We start from the raw sequence: 17,162 nt of genomic DNA on the forward strand, positions 1-17,162 counted from the left end.
TGTCAATGAGGATGACATTTCCCCGAAGGTTTGTTGGGGGATTAAATGAGATCGTGAATGTAAATCACCTATTAGCACAGTGCCTGGTACATAGTAGGTGCTCGGAAAATAACTCTTGTCATCTGAAGGGGTTCCTCAGCAAATGAAGCTGTCCAGGGGAGCCACATGTAGACACTCTGTCCTTGTCCCAAGTAAACCCCTGAGGGCAGGAGTCACACAGCGGCCTGCCTGTTCTCAGCATACTTGCATTGAGTGTGGTGGGGACACAGCAGTGGACGCGGCATTTGTGGCCCTGCCCTTGGGTACCGGGAGGGGGCAGTGGGTCAGTAGCAGATAGTTCCAGCATAACCTGAAGTGCAAGGAGCCATGGGGGCTGGCGCAGTACCTGGCCAGCCTCGGGAATCCTGGAGGCTTCTGTTTGGGGACGAGGGTGGGGAATGAGCTCTTGCGTCATAGGCGGAAGTGGGAGAGCAGCGCCTGTTCTGGGAATTGAAAGGCAGATCAATTCTGAGGTGAAGTCTTGAGAGAGAGCCTTGAATGCCAGAGGAAGGCATCTAGACTTCATTCTGAGGGACAAGGAGCCTGAGAGTTTACCACATGGGGAAGGGACTTGATCAGATTTGCACTTTAGGAAGACTATTTTGGCTGTTGCTAGAAGAATGGATTGAGTAGAGTCTCACGAGTGAGAGGGGTCTGGCCCAGCCCTTCAGGAATTCACATTCCCCTTCCTTGCAAAGGAAAAGGCCTTTGTCGACTCTGCCTCGCTACAATAAGGATTGAAGGTAGCTTGCAGAATAGACACAGACACTGAATGAAAGGATGAGGAAATCCAAGGCAACGAAAGTCGAGGAGCGAAAGCAGGGAAGCTGGGGATGCTCTTCCAAGGGTGGAGCTTGGCCCTGACCCTTGGAAGCCGTTGGTCCGATCCCCATCCTGTCTCTCCCTCCTTCCTCCTCCGTGGTAGAGGATGAGCCTGCTTTGTCTTAACTCTTAAAGCACTCCAGAAACGGGAGAGGCAGCAGTATTTGCGAAGCGGTTAGCATAGCGCTTGTCATGTGTTTACCGTGCATATGACACGTTTTCTTTTTCCCTCAGAAAATGATGAAATCCTCAACACTGAAACTGCTATAAGTTAAACCGTGGGGAAACCTACATGGGAATCAGACACGTTCTATGATGGACATTCGTAGACAGATACAGGACGGGGACATCGGGGTCTGTGACCTGCCATGTTAGTACTGTCTGCCAGCCGCCCCAGGGTAGCACTGCCCTTCTGTCTGCAGCATCATAATTATGAAAGTAGAATTGGAATCCGGCCCACATTTGAATGCTGCCATCTCCAATTTACCAGCTACTTATCCCCCTTCTGAGTGTCCTTTGACTCATCTGTAAGCTGGGGACAAGAGCGTCTATCTGTTCTGTAAGGCTGTTGGAGGATGCCTGCAGGAAGTGTTTGGCCCAGCACCTGGCTTGCATCCAGGGCTTAACACATGAGTGGTGTTGTCGAGAGACGGCCAATTGTAAGAGCTTTAGAGCACCCCATCTATGAACCCCAGCTCTACATTTAATACCTGCGTGAGGGCGTACATCCTCTATAATCTCCCTAATCTATGCTTTCCTTAACTCGAGAATGGGGTGGTGACAGTTCTTTCAGGATTGTCGTGGAGGTGAGATGAGGTTATGTTTGCACAGGAATTAGCGTAGTCTTTTATGCACACACGGAAGGCATTAATAAATAAGTGGTACCTATTACCCAGGAAGGTACAGAACTAGATGAAACTTGTTCTGTAGATCAGTAACTGAGTCAGACAGACGGCCGGTGGAATTGTCACACACCGTAAGCAGTTGGGAATTGCACTGAGCAAAGGGAACTGGGTTTGGCTCCCTGAATGCTCCCAGCTTGACGTTACGGAGCGGAGCTTGCTAAAATAGTGTGACCATCTCCCGTCACCGCTCAGGAGCTGCCTTATGAGGTAAGAACGCTGCTGCTTGGGTTTCAAGCAGGCCAAGGCCACAGAACTCTAAAAATGAGAAGGCATAGAGTGAGAGGAGCCATGAGAGGCACGCCGCACCACGAATAGAGTTTTGTTGGTCCGGGAAGAGGAGAGACCCTGAAGCAGTGCATGCTGGGAAGTACGCCTTCCATATCCGCATCATCTGAGCAAATTGGAGAATTAGGGAGGAAGAAGCTGGAGCCATGACAGAGCAGAGGAATCCTTCTAGAAGGAGAGAGTTTGTCCTACGGGCCTTGCATGTCAGCTGCTCTCCTGCTGCAGATCTGAGAAATACTACCATGGCAGTGGTCTTCCGTGCTCATGACTATGATGATAATGGGAGGGTCAAGGACAGTTCACTCATGTCTATCGAAAACAGTAAGTCTGAATTCATCTGCAGTTTACTTGATTTTTTAAAAATGTGGATAAGGAAGAGTAACTGAAAAATTTTTTTAAATTAAAAAAAAACCCCAAACCATGAATCTGTGAAAATTCCACAGAATTTAGGAGACTCTGAGGACAAGCATACCTCTGAAGATGACCCTACTACAAAATCTAGAAGAACATTCTGTGACAACCATAATCAAGTATAAGAAAATATGACTTACCTTACTCTCCTTGGGCTGTCCTAACAAAATACCCGACTGGATAGTTTCAGCAAATTTATTTTCTCACGGTTCTGGAAGCTAGAAGTCCAGGATCAGAGTGCCAGCCTGGTCAGGTTCTGGTGAGAACCCTCTTCCTGGCTCACAGATGGCCACCTTCTGTCTGTGCCCTCACATGATGGGAGACCAGTGGAAGCAAGCTCCCTGGTGTCTCTTGTAATAAGGGCACCAATCCAGTCGTGAGGGCCCCACCTTCATGACCTCATCTCAACCCAGTTACCTCCCACAGGCCCTGTCTCCAAACACCATCACCTGGGGAGGTGGGGCGTCAACGATTGAATTTGGAGAGCTAGGGGGACACGGTTCAGTCCACAGCATGACCCGTGTGAAAGAGGATCCTGAAGTGTGGTGACAGAGCAGGAGGATAGAACGAAGAGGCAGAGAGAAAAGAATGACGTAAAGGACTGCAGAGAAACAGAATAGAAGCGCAGAATTAAAACCTACAGTATAGATAGTAAAGAGCAGAATTGATCTGCAGAAATGGAATTAGTTATGGGGATGAGAAACCTGAACGGATCAAGATAACCAGGGGAAAGGAAAACAAGCTAAATACAGAGCGTGGAGAGCCAGTTTCAGATAATTAGTGGTGTTGTGCCAGTGGGACAGAAGCAATACTCCAAAGATACAATAGAAGAAAATTTTGCTAAAGGAAGACCTATGTGTGCAGATTTAAGGGCTCATGATATTTCAGGTGATGACAGATGATTGTGGTGTAACCTGTCTCCATGTAAAGAGACCCATAACTAAATAGATCTTAGTGATTTTTTAAACTGTAAATATAAAGAAGAAATACACAGGCATCTAGACATAAGAAAAGCCAGGTGTTATCCAAGATGAACCCAAGGGGGACTTGCCTCAGACTTGGGTACGGTACTAAATGTCAGAAGACGACACTACGTTTTGAAGGGAAAAGGTTGTAATCTTAACAATTTTGTATCTAGACAGCTTACAATTTAGGAGTAAAGGGGAAAGTGAGGGCCCCCAAACCCACTATTTCTCCTATGTACCCATCTTCAGAAAATTTAAAAAACACACTCCAGGGAACTAAGCAGTAGAGCACATTGAAGAGTCCATTGTCAGGAATGAAGTCCTAGCTCGGGAGGACTGGTGGTAAATGGTCAAACCAGATAAGCTAGAAGCTAAGTTTAAAATGTTGGACACTCATTACAAAATTGAAGGCAAAGGACAAAGATCATTGTAAAATACTAAAAATGAATTTTAAAAACATGAGAAGGAAGGAATAGGTGAAGATACAGTAGAGGTAGGTTAAACCAGCCCTTCCCTTGGTGTGGGCCCTAGACCAGCAGCAGCAGCATTCATAGAAGCTTATTAGAAATGTAAATTCTTGGGGCGCCTGGTGGCTCAGTCGGTTAAGTGTTCTACTTCAGCTCAGGTCATGGTCTCGTGGTTGGTGGGTTTGAGCCCTATGTCAGGCTCTGTGCTGACAGCTTCAGAGCCTGGAGCCTGCTTTGGATTCTGTGTCTCCCTCTCTCTCTGCTCCTCTCCCGCTTGTGCTCTCTCTCTCTCTCTCTCTCAAAAATAAATAAGCATTAAAAAAAATTTTTTTAATGTAAATTCTTAGGCTCCACCCCCAAGCCACGGATTCAGAATCTCTGGGGTGGAGCCCAGCAATCTGTGTTGTAACCATCTTTCCAGATGATTCTTAAACATGCAAAAGTATGAGAAGCATGGAGTTAAACTGCCTTTCTCAATGGTAATAGACTTGAAAATACCATTTTCTGCTTAACTGTAACAGACAGATGTATCTTACATGCTGTGTAAAACAAAGGAGAATATTGGAAAATAATGGAATATTGGAGAATAATGGAAAGGCAGAGAGAAGATTTCATTCATCAAACAACTGAAACAAAGGAAACCAGAAAAGGTGGAGCACGAAAAAAAAGAAATAAAAGACGTAAAACCAAGTCAATTATAGCTTTAAATAAAAGCAAATGGCATAGTCTCTTTTATTAGAAGACAGAGATTCTCAGGGTAATTTGAAATAATGGTTTATTAGCAACACACTTAGTTAATTCCTCATCTTTTATCTTTCTCAGGGAACTCGCTCTCGCTTCCTTAACTAAATTGAGTTCCCTGTTAGGATTTTCATAGCACTGTAAGAGTCTCCTTTAAGAGCCCCTCTTGTGGTTGCAGTGTTAAGCTTGTGTGATTCTTTGATTTTTCTGTCTCCTTTCCCAGATTGTAAGCTCCTTGAAGGCAGGAACCATGACTGCTTTTGCTCATCATTTTTGGCTGACATTTAGCAAAGTATCTTTTTAATGAATTTTCCCAAGACAGTTTAGGGAAGTGTTTTTAGGCACATGCAGACAAATAGAAAGAGAGATCCTAGAAAGTAACTATTCGGAATTAATGTCCATCAAACTAATACAAGAGTATAATTAGAAGTTTGAGCAGTGGTTCTTAAACTTTCCTCTGCATCACAGTTTTCTAGGGGAACTGTTAAAACCCAGATTGCTAGATCCCATTCCTAGAATTTTGCTTTCAGCGTCTTGGATAAGTCTCAGAGAATATGCATTTCTAACAGTTTGACAGACGATACCGGTGCTGCTGACTCAGGGACCACCCTTTGAGAAGCACCGTGTTAGAAAATCGTGTCATGTTAGTTAGTTAACACTGACAGTTTTGATTTCGTGAGCCTTAAATGCGGCATACAACATCACATCTAAAAATACAAAATACATTTAGGAATATGACAAAATAGAAAGGTTGATCATGACCGTCTTGGAGAGAGCAGGCAGACAAACAGGATCATGTAGGGCTTGAATAATATAATTAATACGGTTGATCTAACTAACAACTTCGAAGCCTGTAAATAGCAAATCGTCTATCTTTTCCAGTGTTCATGAATCAGTTATAAAAGTTATCTATGAAAAAGTTTAAATCTGTATTGAGAGAGAAAGACCACAAACAATTTTAAAAAATTGAGAAAAATTGTGACATAGAGAGCAAAATGTTGATGTCCTTAATCTGCAGAGTTCTTAGCAATTAAAAAAATGTAAATACGCCTATGGAAACGTTGGCTGTAAACTCAAATGGAAAAGTCACGAAAGAAAAACTACAGTTAATTAAACATGAAAAATAGTCAATTTCCTTAGAACTCAAAACAAATGGAAAATAAAACCAGCAGTGCAATAGAATTCTCCCTGTAAGGCACAGCTTTCTGATTGGGATAAAAATTGGCCCAACCTTTTGATATGTAGTTGGTGCTGTGGTTATCAAAAGCCTTAAAAATGCATGCCCGCAATTTATCCTGAGGAAATAATGAGCAAAGATTATGCACAATAATCTTTACTTTGCAACGATGTGACAAATGATGAGCAAATGTGCAAACATTTCTACAAAGATGTGGATCGCTGCCTTTTTTTTTTTGGTAAGGGAAAAAAATTTGAAACGATCTGAACATCCCCTGGTGCAGGAGACTGGCTCAGCAGATTTCAAAGTCCAGAGGGAACCATACAGCCAATAAATGCAGTAGGGATCGATGCTTATTGATTGAGCAAGATGTCCACAAAGTATCGTCGATTGAATACACCAGGTTACAAAGAGGATACGGATCAGGGCTGGCTAATTCAAGGCCCACCGGAGCTAGACAGCTGATGTCAGGGAGAGGAGCCCGCTCCGGAGGAGATGGGAGTGAGGGGTGGGCCCCGGGGGCAGATGGCAAGGTTGCACACTCCACCCCAGGGGGCAGCTGCTGCTCTTTGTTTGGGGGTGACAGATGATTGAAATTTCTCGTACTCTTTAAGTTTTGTATTTGTATTTATCAGTATTTTATAATTTTCCCCCAGTGAACAATATTACATCAGAAATTTTTAAGAAGAAAGAAGTTAGGCAGTGCCCAAAGAGAGGTAAAGATAAAGTCTGGTGGGGCCTGAGAGGAAGACGTGACCCCTTCTGCCGGGGGGGTGGGGGTGCCTGGGGGCGGGGAAGGTCTTGGAGACGAGGGGACCCAAGCGTGGCCATCGCAGAGGGGCTGAGCGAGAGGTTGGCACTGGTCACCACACATTTCCTGAGCACCAGGGTCTGGGGGCGGGGGGGGAGTGTGGACGGAGAAACGGCGTGTGCCAGGTACTGTTCTAAGCACTTGACGTATAAATTTAATCCTCACAGCAATCCTACAAGGTGGTCCGATTATTACCCCCGTTTTATAGACAGGAAAACTGAGGCACAGAGAGGTTAAGAGATTTGCCCAAGGTCACACGGCTGGACATGGAGGAGGAGCTGGGAGCTGAACCCAGGCAGGCTGACTCCTGTGGGCTCAGGGCTGTAGTTGGTCCCAGGATGAGGGGAGCCGGAGGGGAGGGAGCATGCTGCTGCTGCTTGCTGGGGGTCACGTGCCCATTCCCACACTTGCCTCTCCTTGGACAGAAACTGGCAATTACACCTGTGAATTCTGCGGAAAGCAGTACAAGTACTACACGCCCTACCAGGAGCACGTGGCCTTACACGCCCCCATCAGTGAGTACCTTCTCTGCTTGGGACCTGGAGGAGCTGGAGGGAGGGGCGGGCCAGCCACAGGCCGAGGCTTTGCCAGGGCAGGGTGGATGTACAGGTGGGCTTGGCCTGGGGCAGCCTCCAGGTGTCCAGGCCTGACCCGGGCCACCTTACCCAGTAGCTGGATTAGCTGGGAAAGCCCCACCCTTCAGCCAGGAAAGCCTGGGTCTCCCTCAGTAGACTCAGGGTGGGCATCATTCATCCAAGTCCTCCAGTGGCCCCACCCCTAAGCACCTCTGAATCCTGTGGTTCCTGAGACCCCCACTCCGGAGCCAGTGACCCGTGATACAGCTTCAGTCTGAACCAACGCATGGCCTAACCCAGGCTAGGCGATGGCCAACTAGACAGGACAGTTCCGTTTTTGCCCTCGGTGGTGGAAAAGGTAACAAGGGGGAAGGGATGCTAAGTCAAGACTCAGAAGCCCTGGGTTTAATCAGCTGGGTTGCAGGGTTGCATGACCTTGGGCGGGCCCCATCTTGTTTCTGGCCCTCAATCTCTCCCTTTTCCCTTGGCCTGGGAGGAAAAGAGTTCTAAGGGCCCTTCCGTTGGGACATCCCAGCCTTCCACTCTCCTGATACCACTGATTGACTTCCCAGCTTCCCTCCTGGATGTCAGCGGGGGCACCATCCTTAGATCCCCAGATATGTGGGCTAGGAGGATATGAGAGATTTAGGCTAGATCCAACAGAGGATTAGTTTGCTGAGGTTGAAACAGCCCCTCCAGTGGGCTTTGGATCTAGAGATTTGGGTGCCGATGGGTTCTGTGTAGAATTAGGGGCTGAACTGGATGGCTTCATCAGGTGGTACCCAGGTCTAGGGCTTGAGGACCCTGGGTCTGGTGAGAGTATCCAGAAGGATCTGTGCTCACTGCAGAGGAAGTCCTTACAAATGGATTCATCTGATGATACTCTTTGGTGCCTGGCTGCTTTCACTTAGCATAATGTCTGTAAGACACATACACGTTGTATGTATCAGTTGTTCTTTCTTTTTTTTTTTTTACCGCTGAGCAGTATTCCATTGTATGAAAATACCCCTGTTTAGCCATTTGCTTGTTCATTTCAGTTGTTTCCCATTTTAGGCTCTTATGACTGAACCTGCTACGAAAGTGTTTGTAGGAGGCTTTTTGGGGACATATGTGTTTATTTTTCATGGGTAAAATACCAAGGAGTAAAATTGCTAGGTCATAGGGGAGAGTGTGTTTAACTTTTTAAGAACTTACACACCGTTTTCCAAAATGGCTGTAGCATCTTACGCTCCCGCCAGCCACATATGGGAGTTCCACTTCCTCCACATTCTTGCCAGAGTTTGTAGGCGATGGGCTGTTTAATTCTAGCTGTTCTGATGAGTGCTTACTGGTCATTGTGGTGTTAATTTGTATTTCCTTAGTGACCAATGATGTTGAGCATGCTTTCTTCTGCATATTGGCCATGTGTGTATTTTACTCTGGAGATTGTCTAAAGTCTTTTGCCCATTTTGTGGTTGGGTTTTTTGTATTATTAAATTGTAAGGGTTCTTGGGGCACCTGGGTGGCTCAGTCAGTTGGACGGCTGACTACAGCTCAGATTGTGATCTCGCAGTCTATGAGTTCGAGCCCCTCGTTGGGCTCTGTCCTGAGAGCTCAGAGCCTGGAGCCTGCTTCAGATTCTGTGTCTTCCTCTCTCTCTGCCCCTTCCCTGCTTGCTCTCTCTCTCTCTGTCTCTGTCTCTCCGTCTCTCTCTCTCTCTCTCTCAAAATAATAATAAAAAATTTTTTTTAAATTGTAAGAGTTCTTTATACATTGTAGAGCCAGGTCTTGTATCAGGTATATGTACTATGAATATTTTCTTGCAGTCTTCAACATGCCTTTTGATTTTCATACAGTATCTTTCGACGAGTGGTTTTTAATTTTTATAAAGTCTAATTTACCAATTTTTTCTATGGCTAGTGCTTTCTGGGTCCTACCCAGAATATCTTAACTACCTCAAGATTGTGAGGATTTCTCCTTAATTATCTTTTGGAAGCTTTAAAATTTTAGCCTTTGCATTTAGGTCTGTGATCTTTTCAAGTTAACTTTTGTGAATGGTGAGAGGTAGGAGTTGAGATTAATTTTATCCCATACAGATATCTGGTGGTTCCATCATTTGTTAAAAGGATTGTCCTTTCTCCCGTTGCATTGCATTGAATTGACAATCAGTTGAATGCATAAATATGTATGAGTTTATTTCTGTTCTGTCAATTTATTTATCTATGTTTATGCCAATATGGTCTCATTTACTGGAGTTTTATAGCCTTAAATTCAGGTACTCTCGGTTTTTCGACTTTGCTCTTTTTAAAGAATATTTGTCAATTCTAGGAACTTTGCTCTTCCATATAAATGTTAGGGGAGTTTCTGATTCCCAATTTCGACCAAAAAATCCACCTGGGATTCTGTTTAGGATTACTCTGAATCTACAGACCAATTTAGAGAGAATAGACATCATCATAATATTGGCAATTCCAATCCATGAATATGGTATATCTCTCCATGTATTTAGGTCTTTTTCTCTCAGCAATAGTTTGTATTTTTCAGAGTACAGATCTTGTACATATTTCATGAAATTATCTCTAAGTACTTCATGTTTTTTGACACTATTAGGATTTTCAGTTTTCCAATTATTTATTGCTATTACATAAAGACATAATTTTTGTATATTGAATTTGTATCTTGCAGTTTTACTAAATTCACTTACCAGTTCTAATAACATTTTTACGAGTTTCTTAGGATTTTCTGTATACATACTGATGTCATTTACTAATACATAACTTTGCTTCTTTCCAGTCTGTATTTTTTTGTCGTTTCACTATACTGGTTAGGATCTTCCAGTGCAGTGTTGAGTATAAAACTTCAGTGAGTATTTCTGCCTTTTTCATAATCATAAGGTTCAGTTTTTCATCATTAAGGATGATCATTTTCATTATTAAGTATTATATTAGCTGAAGTAGGTTTTTATAAATGCCCTTTATTAGTTGAAGTTACCTCTTATTCCTAGTTTACTGAACTCTTCTGTCATAAATAGGTGTTTTATGTTTTTTTCTGTACCTGTTGAGATGATTCTATGATTCTCATCTTTTATTCTGATCATGTGTATTACATGGATTGATTTATTGTCATTGTTCTTAAATAAGTCACAATGCCTATACTTTATTAAAACACATTAAGAGTATCAGAAAGTCCAACTCTGAAATGAACTGAAGAAACTTAAAATGTTGGAATGTTTCCTCTTTGTTTGGAGAGTGATTTTCTTCTTTGAAACTTATTTTTCTTGGAAAGGCATCTGAATTATTTTAAGACCTGGGGTAGTTTGTAGAGTTATTTGATCTCAAGAACATATTTTCTGATCACTCCTATCTAAAACTCCCTAGGATTTCACCTGGTTTTTAATATCACTCCCACAACTGATTTCTCAAGGATAGGGAGCTACAATCCTAGAATTAGCAGAGCCCCATGTTCAATCAGTGGTTTGATGATGATCATCATCATAATCAAGAAAATAAAATTCTTCTGGTGAAGTTTTTTTAAACAATATCGAGGCATATTGTTACACAATACAGTGCCTGTATTTAATTTTTTTTAACATTTATTTATTTTTGAGAGACAGAGGCAGAGCATGAGCAGGGGAGGGGAGGAGAGAGATACAGAATCTGAAGGAGGATCCAGGCTCTGAGTTGTTTGTTAGCACAGAGCCCGACACGGGGCTTGAACCCACGAACTGCAAGACCATGACCTGAGCTGAAGTCGGACACTCAACCAAATGAGCCAGCCAGGCACCCCTAAAGTGCCTGTATTTAAAGTGTACGGTTTGATAAGTTTTGACCTATGTATGCACTCACAAAACCATCACTGCCGTTAAGATAATGAGCATCTCATCACCCCTAAAGGTTTTTTGTGCTTTTGTATAATCCCTTACTCACCACTTTCCCATCCCCAGGCAAACACTGATTTTCTTTCTGTTACTATAGATCAATTTGCATTTTCTAGCACATTGCATATATGGCATCTTAGAGTATGTACCCTTTTTATGTGTGGGGGCAGGGTCTGGCTTCTCTCACTCACCATGGATTGTTTTAAGATTCATCCATGGTTACATGTTATCAGTAGTTCATTCCCTTTAGTTGAGGAGTAGTAGCTTTCCATTGGATAGATATAGATACCACAGTTTCCTTTATTCACTTACGGATGGACATTTGGGTTGTTTTTAGTTTAGAGCTAATACAAATAAAGCTTCTCAACATTGGTGTACATGTCCTTGTATGGACAAATGCGTTCATTAATCTTGAATAAGTACCTAGGAGTGGAATAGCTGGATCATATGATACGTGTGTATTTAACTTTTAAGAAAGAACCCAACTGTTTTTCAAAGTGGTTATGCCATTTACGTTCCAACCAGTAGTGTACATTTCTTTTTTGTAATGTCCTGGTCTCAGCTGGGTGTCAGGGTAGAACTGGCCTCTTAGAATGAGTTGGGAAGAATATTCCCTGAGTGTAGTGTCACTTAGGTTAAGCTGGTTAATAATCAAATCTCTACACCTTTTCAGGCTTTAGAAAAAAAAAATACACTCGTTCTATCTAGTACTGAGAGACAGACATTAAAGTCTGCAACTGTAGTTGTGGATATGCTGTGTCTCCCTTTAGTTCTGTCAGTTTTTGATTCATGTGTTTTGAAACCTTGCTTTTAGGTGCACACACTTGGGACCATTATGTTTTGACGACCCTTTAAAAATTGTTCAGTACCTTTATTTATTTCTTAAGTTCTTTAACAGGTAATACCTGTTGTCCTGAAATCTACTTTATCTGATATTGATATAGCTGCTGCAGCTTGCTTAGAATTAGTGTTTGCATGGTGTATTTCTTTCGATCTTTTTGTTTTAATGTTTCTGTGTCTTTCTATTTGAAGTATGTACATATAATTGGTTCTCACTCTTTTCTCTAGTCTGACAATCCCTGCCTTTTAAATGAAGTGTTTAATCCACTTACATTTAATATTATATATGGATATGGTTGGATTTTTGTATTTCGTAGTTCATATTTTTTATATTTTGTATATTTTGCCTTATATTTTTTTCTAGTTGTCCCATCTCTTCTTATTGTTCATTTTTTCTTCTTTTCTTGCCTTCTTTAATATTAATCAAGAACTTCCAAAAAAATTTCCTTTGTTAGCTTTCTAGCTGTACCCCCTTTTTCTTTAGTGGTTCCTCTGTGGTTTATAATATACATCTTTAATGTATTACAATCTATCATAAATTTAATTCATAACATCATACATAACGTAAGAACCTTATAACAGTGTACTTCTATTTACTACTCTCTTGTCCTTTATGTTCTTACCATACATCTATGTCTACATAAGTTATAAGCCCAATAATTTTTTTTTGCTTTAAACAGTCTGTTATTTGTTAATTAAGAAATGAGAAAATGCCTTTTATATTTCTAACATATTTACCATTTCCTGTGCTTTTCCTTTCTTTGTATAATAAATCTGAATTCCATCTATAATCATTTTCCCTTATTCCCTGAAGAACTTCCTTTAACATTTTTTCTATTGTACGTCTGTTGGGGAAAGATTCTCTTACTTGAAGATGTTTTTATTTTACCTGTTTCTTTTGATAGATGTTTTCTCTGGATATGAAATTCTAGGTTGAGATGTTTGTTTTTTTTTCCAGCACTTTAAAAGTGTCACTCTTTTATCTTCTGGTTTATGTTTCTGGTGAGAAGTCAGAGATCATTCTGATTGTGATTCTATATTTAATGTGTCTTTTTGTCTGGGTGCTTTTATTTTTTTTTTTTAACGTTTATTTTTGAGACAGAGACAGAGCATGAACGGGGGAGGGGCAGAGAGAGAGGGAGACACAGAATCGGAAGCAGGCTCCAGGCTCTGAACCATCAGCCCAGAGCCCGACGCGGAGCTCAAACTCATGGACCGCGAGATCATGACCTGAGCTGAAGCCGGACACTCAACCGACTGATCCACCCAGGCGTCCCTGTCTGGGTGCTTTTAAATATATCTACATATTACTGGTTGTTTTTTTGTTTTTTTGTTTTTATCAGTTTGATTATGGCGTGTAGTTTTCTTTGTGTTTATCCTGTTTGGGGTTACTGAATTTTTTGAATCAGTGGGTTTATATTTTTCATCAAATTTGGAAAATTTCAGCCATTTTTTCTTCAAATATATTTTCTTAAATTTTTATTTTAGAGAGAGATTGAGCATGAGTCAGAGAAAGGGACAGAAGGAGAGAGAAAGAGAATGCTAAGCAGGCTCCACACTGAGTGTGGAGCTTGACACAAGGGCTTGATCGAGCCCATGATCCTGGGATCATGACCTGAGCCTAAATTAAATCGGACACTCAACTCCTGAGCCACCCAGGTGCCCCTCTGCAAATATTCTTATTACTCAATCTCTCTTTCCTCTGTTGTTGAGATTTTGTTTACATATACGTTAAACTGTTTGGTGATGAAGGTCTGTTCAGCTTACCATCCCTGTTTTCCCTTCGAGCTTCAATTTGGATAGTTTCTAGTATCCTGTGTTCAAGTTCACTGATCTTTTCTTCTCTAGTGTGCAGTCTGTTTTATTAGAAAATCATCAAGCGAATTTATCATTTCAGCTATCCTAGTTTTCATCTCTGTAATTTCCATTTGGTTCCTTTTTATATCGTGTCTTTTCTCATTATGTGCATATTATCCTTTAAATCTTTGAGCATATTTATGAAAGCTGTTGAAAAGTCCTTGTCCACCAATTCCATCATTCCTGTCATTTCTGTATGTTTCTGTTGATTGGTATTTTTCTCTTGAGTATTTAGTCACATTTTCCTGCTTTGCCTCACAAGTAATTTTTTATTCTGTGCTGCACATTGTGATATTTGTTGAGCATCTGGATTTTGTTATCTTTCTTTGAAAGGTGTTAAATTTTGTTCTGGCAGGCAGTTAATTTACTTACAGATCAGCTTCATACTTCAAAGGCTTGTGTGTAAACTGTTAGGGTGGGTCTAGAGTGTTCTTATTCTAGGGTTAGAGTAATCCTAAGGCCTGACCTTTCTGGGTTTCAACTGAATGCTTGAGGTGTTCAGCAAGGTCTATCTGCTTTGGCAGGTGGGAACTCAGACATCTCCTACTCTCGTGAGACTTCTGAATCTGTTCTCGGCTCACTCCCCCCCAGAAGCTGTTACCTTCCAGGCTGTGCAGAGGTTCATTCTGTACAGATCAGTTTGGCACCCATCAGACGCTTTAAGAGGCCCCTCTGCATATTTCTGGAGGTCTTTTTTTTTTTTTTTTTTTTTAATTCATCCCTTTTTGTTATTCTGTCCCGCCAATTCCAGCCATTGTCAGAATCCCTGAACCCTGATCACTGTCTCCTCTGTTCACCCAGACTGCAGTGCCTTCTTTGGGCTCCACCCCTGTGCTGTGGTCCAGAAGGTCTCCAGGCAGAGACTGGAGTGATCTCACAACAGGTCTTCTGTCGTAAATCACGACCCTGCACTGCCTACTGTTCAGCGTCTGAAAACCGTTGTTTTATGTATTTTGTCCAGCTTTATAGTTGAAGGAGGACCACTAGCCCTATACCCCGTGGTCCATCACGGCCGGAAGTGTAAGTTCTCTGGTTCTGTCTCGAAGACGGAAATCCCTGAGAAAGTGTTTCCGACCTAGACTCCTTTTGCATCACATCGTCCGTTCATTCCCGCCTCCGGCCGTTGAGCATGCTCTTCCCATTTGCCTCAAATGCATCTTCACCCTCCTCTGCCTGGTGAAGGTTTCAGGGAGACCACCTGGTCTATGTGGTTACTTTCCTCGAATCCTTACATTCTCTGAATTTTTTTGTTCCCATTGAATTTTTCATTTTACAGAAAGGGGAGACCCCCATGCTGTTATTTTTAAATGTCTCCTGTATATAAACATCTCACGTGTGTTCTTCATAAGGGCAGTCAGCCAGTCTGTCTGAAGCTCTTTGTTCTTTTCCCAGTGAGGGCTCAGGTAGGAATTCCAGCCTGATAACATTCCATGTGACAAGGTCAACAGATGGAGCAAACTGCTGAATGAAATGAATTAGGAGTCTGGGAAGTTCATCCTGCTTGGTCCGTACCTGCTGTGTGACCCTGGAGTGGTGCCTATACCTCTCTGAGCTCCGTGTGCCCATCTGCCTTAGATAGACCCCTGTGGCCAGCCGGAGGGTAACACATGAGGTAGCTTCTCATGTCCCCTCCTGGGCATCCCATCTTTGTTGTGGTCTGTTTAAGTGTGGTTCTGAGTTTTGCTTTTCTGGACATTGAGGCATTGGTTCTCTGATTCCATAATACCTCTTGAGCACTTCCTGTGTATCAGGGAATGTGCCTGGTCCTGAGTACATGGTTGGGCCTAACTGGCAGACTCTGTCCTCACAGAGCATTCAGGCTAATGGGGAAAGAGACCCCAACCAAAAGACCACAACATGTGTCATTATCATAGGTGGTGATCAGTTCTTAGAAGGGAAGTGGACGGGGGACTGAAAATGACCAGGTGAGGTGTCAGGGACAGTTACGAGAGGAAGTGATGCTCGTGTGGAAGTATGCAGGACCAGCACTAGTTACCCAGGCAAAAATTGGAGGGAAGATCATTCCAGGCAGAGGAAATAGCATGTGCAAAGGCCATGGGGCTTGGAAGACGCAGAGGGTGTCCTAGAATGGGAAAACAAGAGATGAGCAGGTCCCAGGCCTGAAGATTTATTATATCATGTGCTTCGTGGGTGTCCCTGAGCTCCCTGCCACAGGGAACGAGGGGTCTCTCACACAAATGGCCAGGATTTTGACATCAGGATTTGTAGACCATGGAAAGGTCTGATCAGAGGGTCTCCTAGAAACAGTCCTTCAGGGTACAGTCTGGGGCCTAAGAAAGAAAGCAACGTGTTCAGTGTATTGCTCAGAAATTCTCTGTTCCTTGTGTCCAGGTTCCCAGCATGTGTGGGTTGAGGCCAAAGGGGACCACACGGCCTTGTGCAGAGGCCTCCTTGAGTAGCTGGCAAACATGAGCTCCTGTCCCATCCTGGCATGGACTTCCTATGCCACTGTAAACTTATTAAACATTCTGGGTCTCGGTTTCCTTATTCCTAAAAAATGCGAGTAACAGCTATTCACATTTGAAGAGCCATTTACCACTCAAGGTACTTCTGTGATTTTGTGTGTTCTTGGATCCTCACAAAATCCCTGTGAGGCTGGTCGCACAGAGGTGGGTGTCTCACTTTTATTGGCGGACATAAGGGGAACAGGTGGGGTACAAAGGTCAAGAGAGGGCAAGTAAAGAGTCCCAAGACCTCAGAGGCCAAAGGTGAGGGACCTGGGACCCAGAGGGGGCTTCACTTTGCTCCATACTTAGTCCCCAAACTGCTTCAGGGAGATAGTAGGGAACTCAGAGATACGACTCTGGACACCTGCCATGGAGTCTGATGTGTAGGTTGTTTGGGAATCGTGAGATGAGCCGCTCTTTTGATTGGACTCCGGGACCTCCAAGGTCCTTGACTCCAAAAGGGAGAGAGAGAAGGAGGAAACTTAAAGAAGTGTCGTTCCCCACCCAGCCCTCTGTAGTTTGGGATTAAGGAAGCCAGACTCTGGAGAATGGGAGTGCAGAGAGTGGACAGACCTGTGTCCTCTGCGGGCTGCGGCCTTGGGGACTCCTCCTAGGATGGGCGGGTGAGGGCCTGCTTTAGGGGGCTGTGACTGGAGGGTCCCCCAGCTCCTGGCATGTGGCCACCACTGAATGAAGGAGGAGGTGACCCTCCAAGGGGGCAGCCTCCATCCTCTGAGCTCGTCTCAGTGTCTCAGGGTGGTGAATGAAGCACCGAAGACTGGCTTCCCTTGTGACCTTGGGTAAAGTCCTGCTTCCTGCTTCTCTGGGCCTGGGCTTCCTCATCTGTGCCAGGAATGGCCGACGGAGGAGGCCCAGGAAGTGCCTTTTTATTTTTTGGCTCTGAAAGCAGTGGGTGGAGTGGCTGAAGCCCAGGATGGATGGA

The 17,162-nt window shown here is 43.3% G+C and overlaps 1 protein-coding gene across 18 annotated transcripts in view; it reads left to right on the top strand.

Moving 5' to 3' along the window:
- ZNF618 (zinc finger protein 618) overlaps positions 1-17,162 on the top strand; it is a 185,971-nt gene that overhangs the window by 140,861 nt on the left and 27,948 nt on the right. For 10 of the 18 annotated variants that reach the window (XM_045469512.1, XM_045469515.1, XM_045469518.1 and 7 more), the window contains one exon: positions 7,049-7,138. In XM_045469512.1, the coding sequence (XP_045325468.1) occupies positions 7,049-7,138 (90 nt within the window). Of the gene's footprint in view, positions 1-6,468; positions 6,529-7,048; positions 7,139-17,162 lie in introns of all 18 variants that reach the window. The other 8 variants (XM_045469510.1, XM_045469511.1, XM_045469513.1 and 5 more) reach the window with 1 other exon arrangement.

Source organism: Leopardus geoffroyi, chromosome D4, assembly GCF_018350155.1.
Source record: "Leopardus geoffroyi isolate Oge1 chromosome D4, O.geoffroyi_Oge1_pat1.0, whole genome shotgun sequence".
Taxonomy (NCBI): domain Eukaryota; kingdom Metazoa; phylum Chordata; class Mammalia; order Carnivora; family Felidae; genus Leopardus; species Leopardus geoffroyi.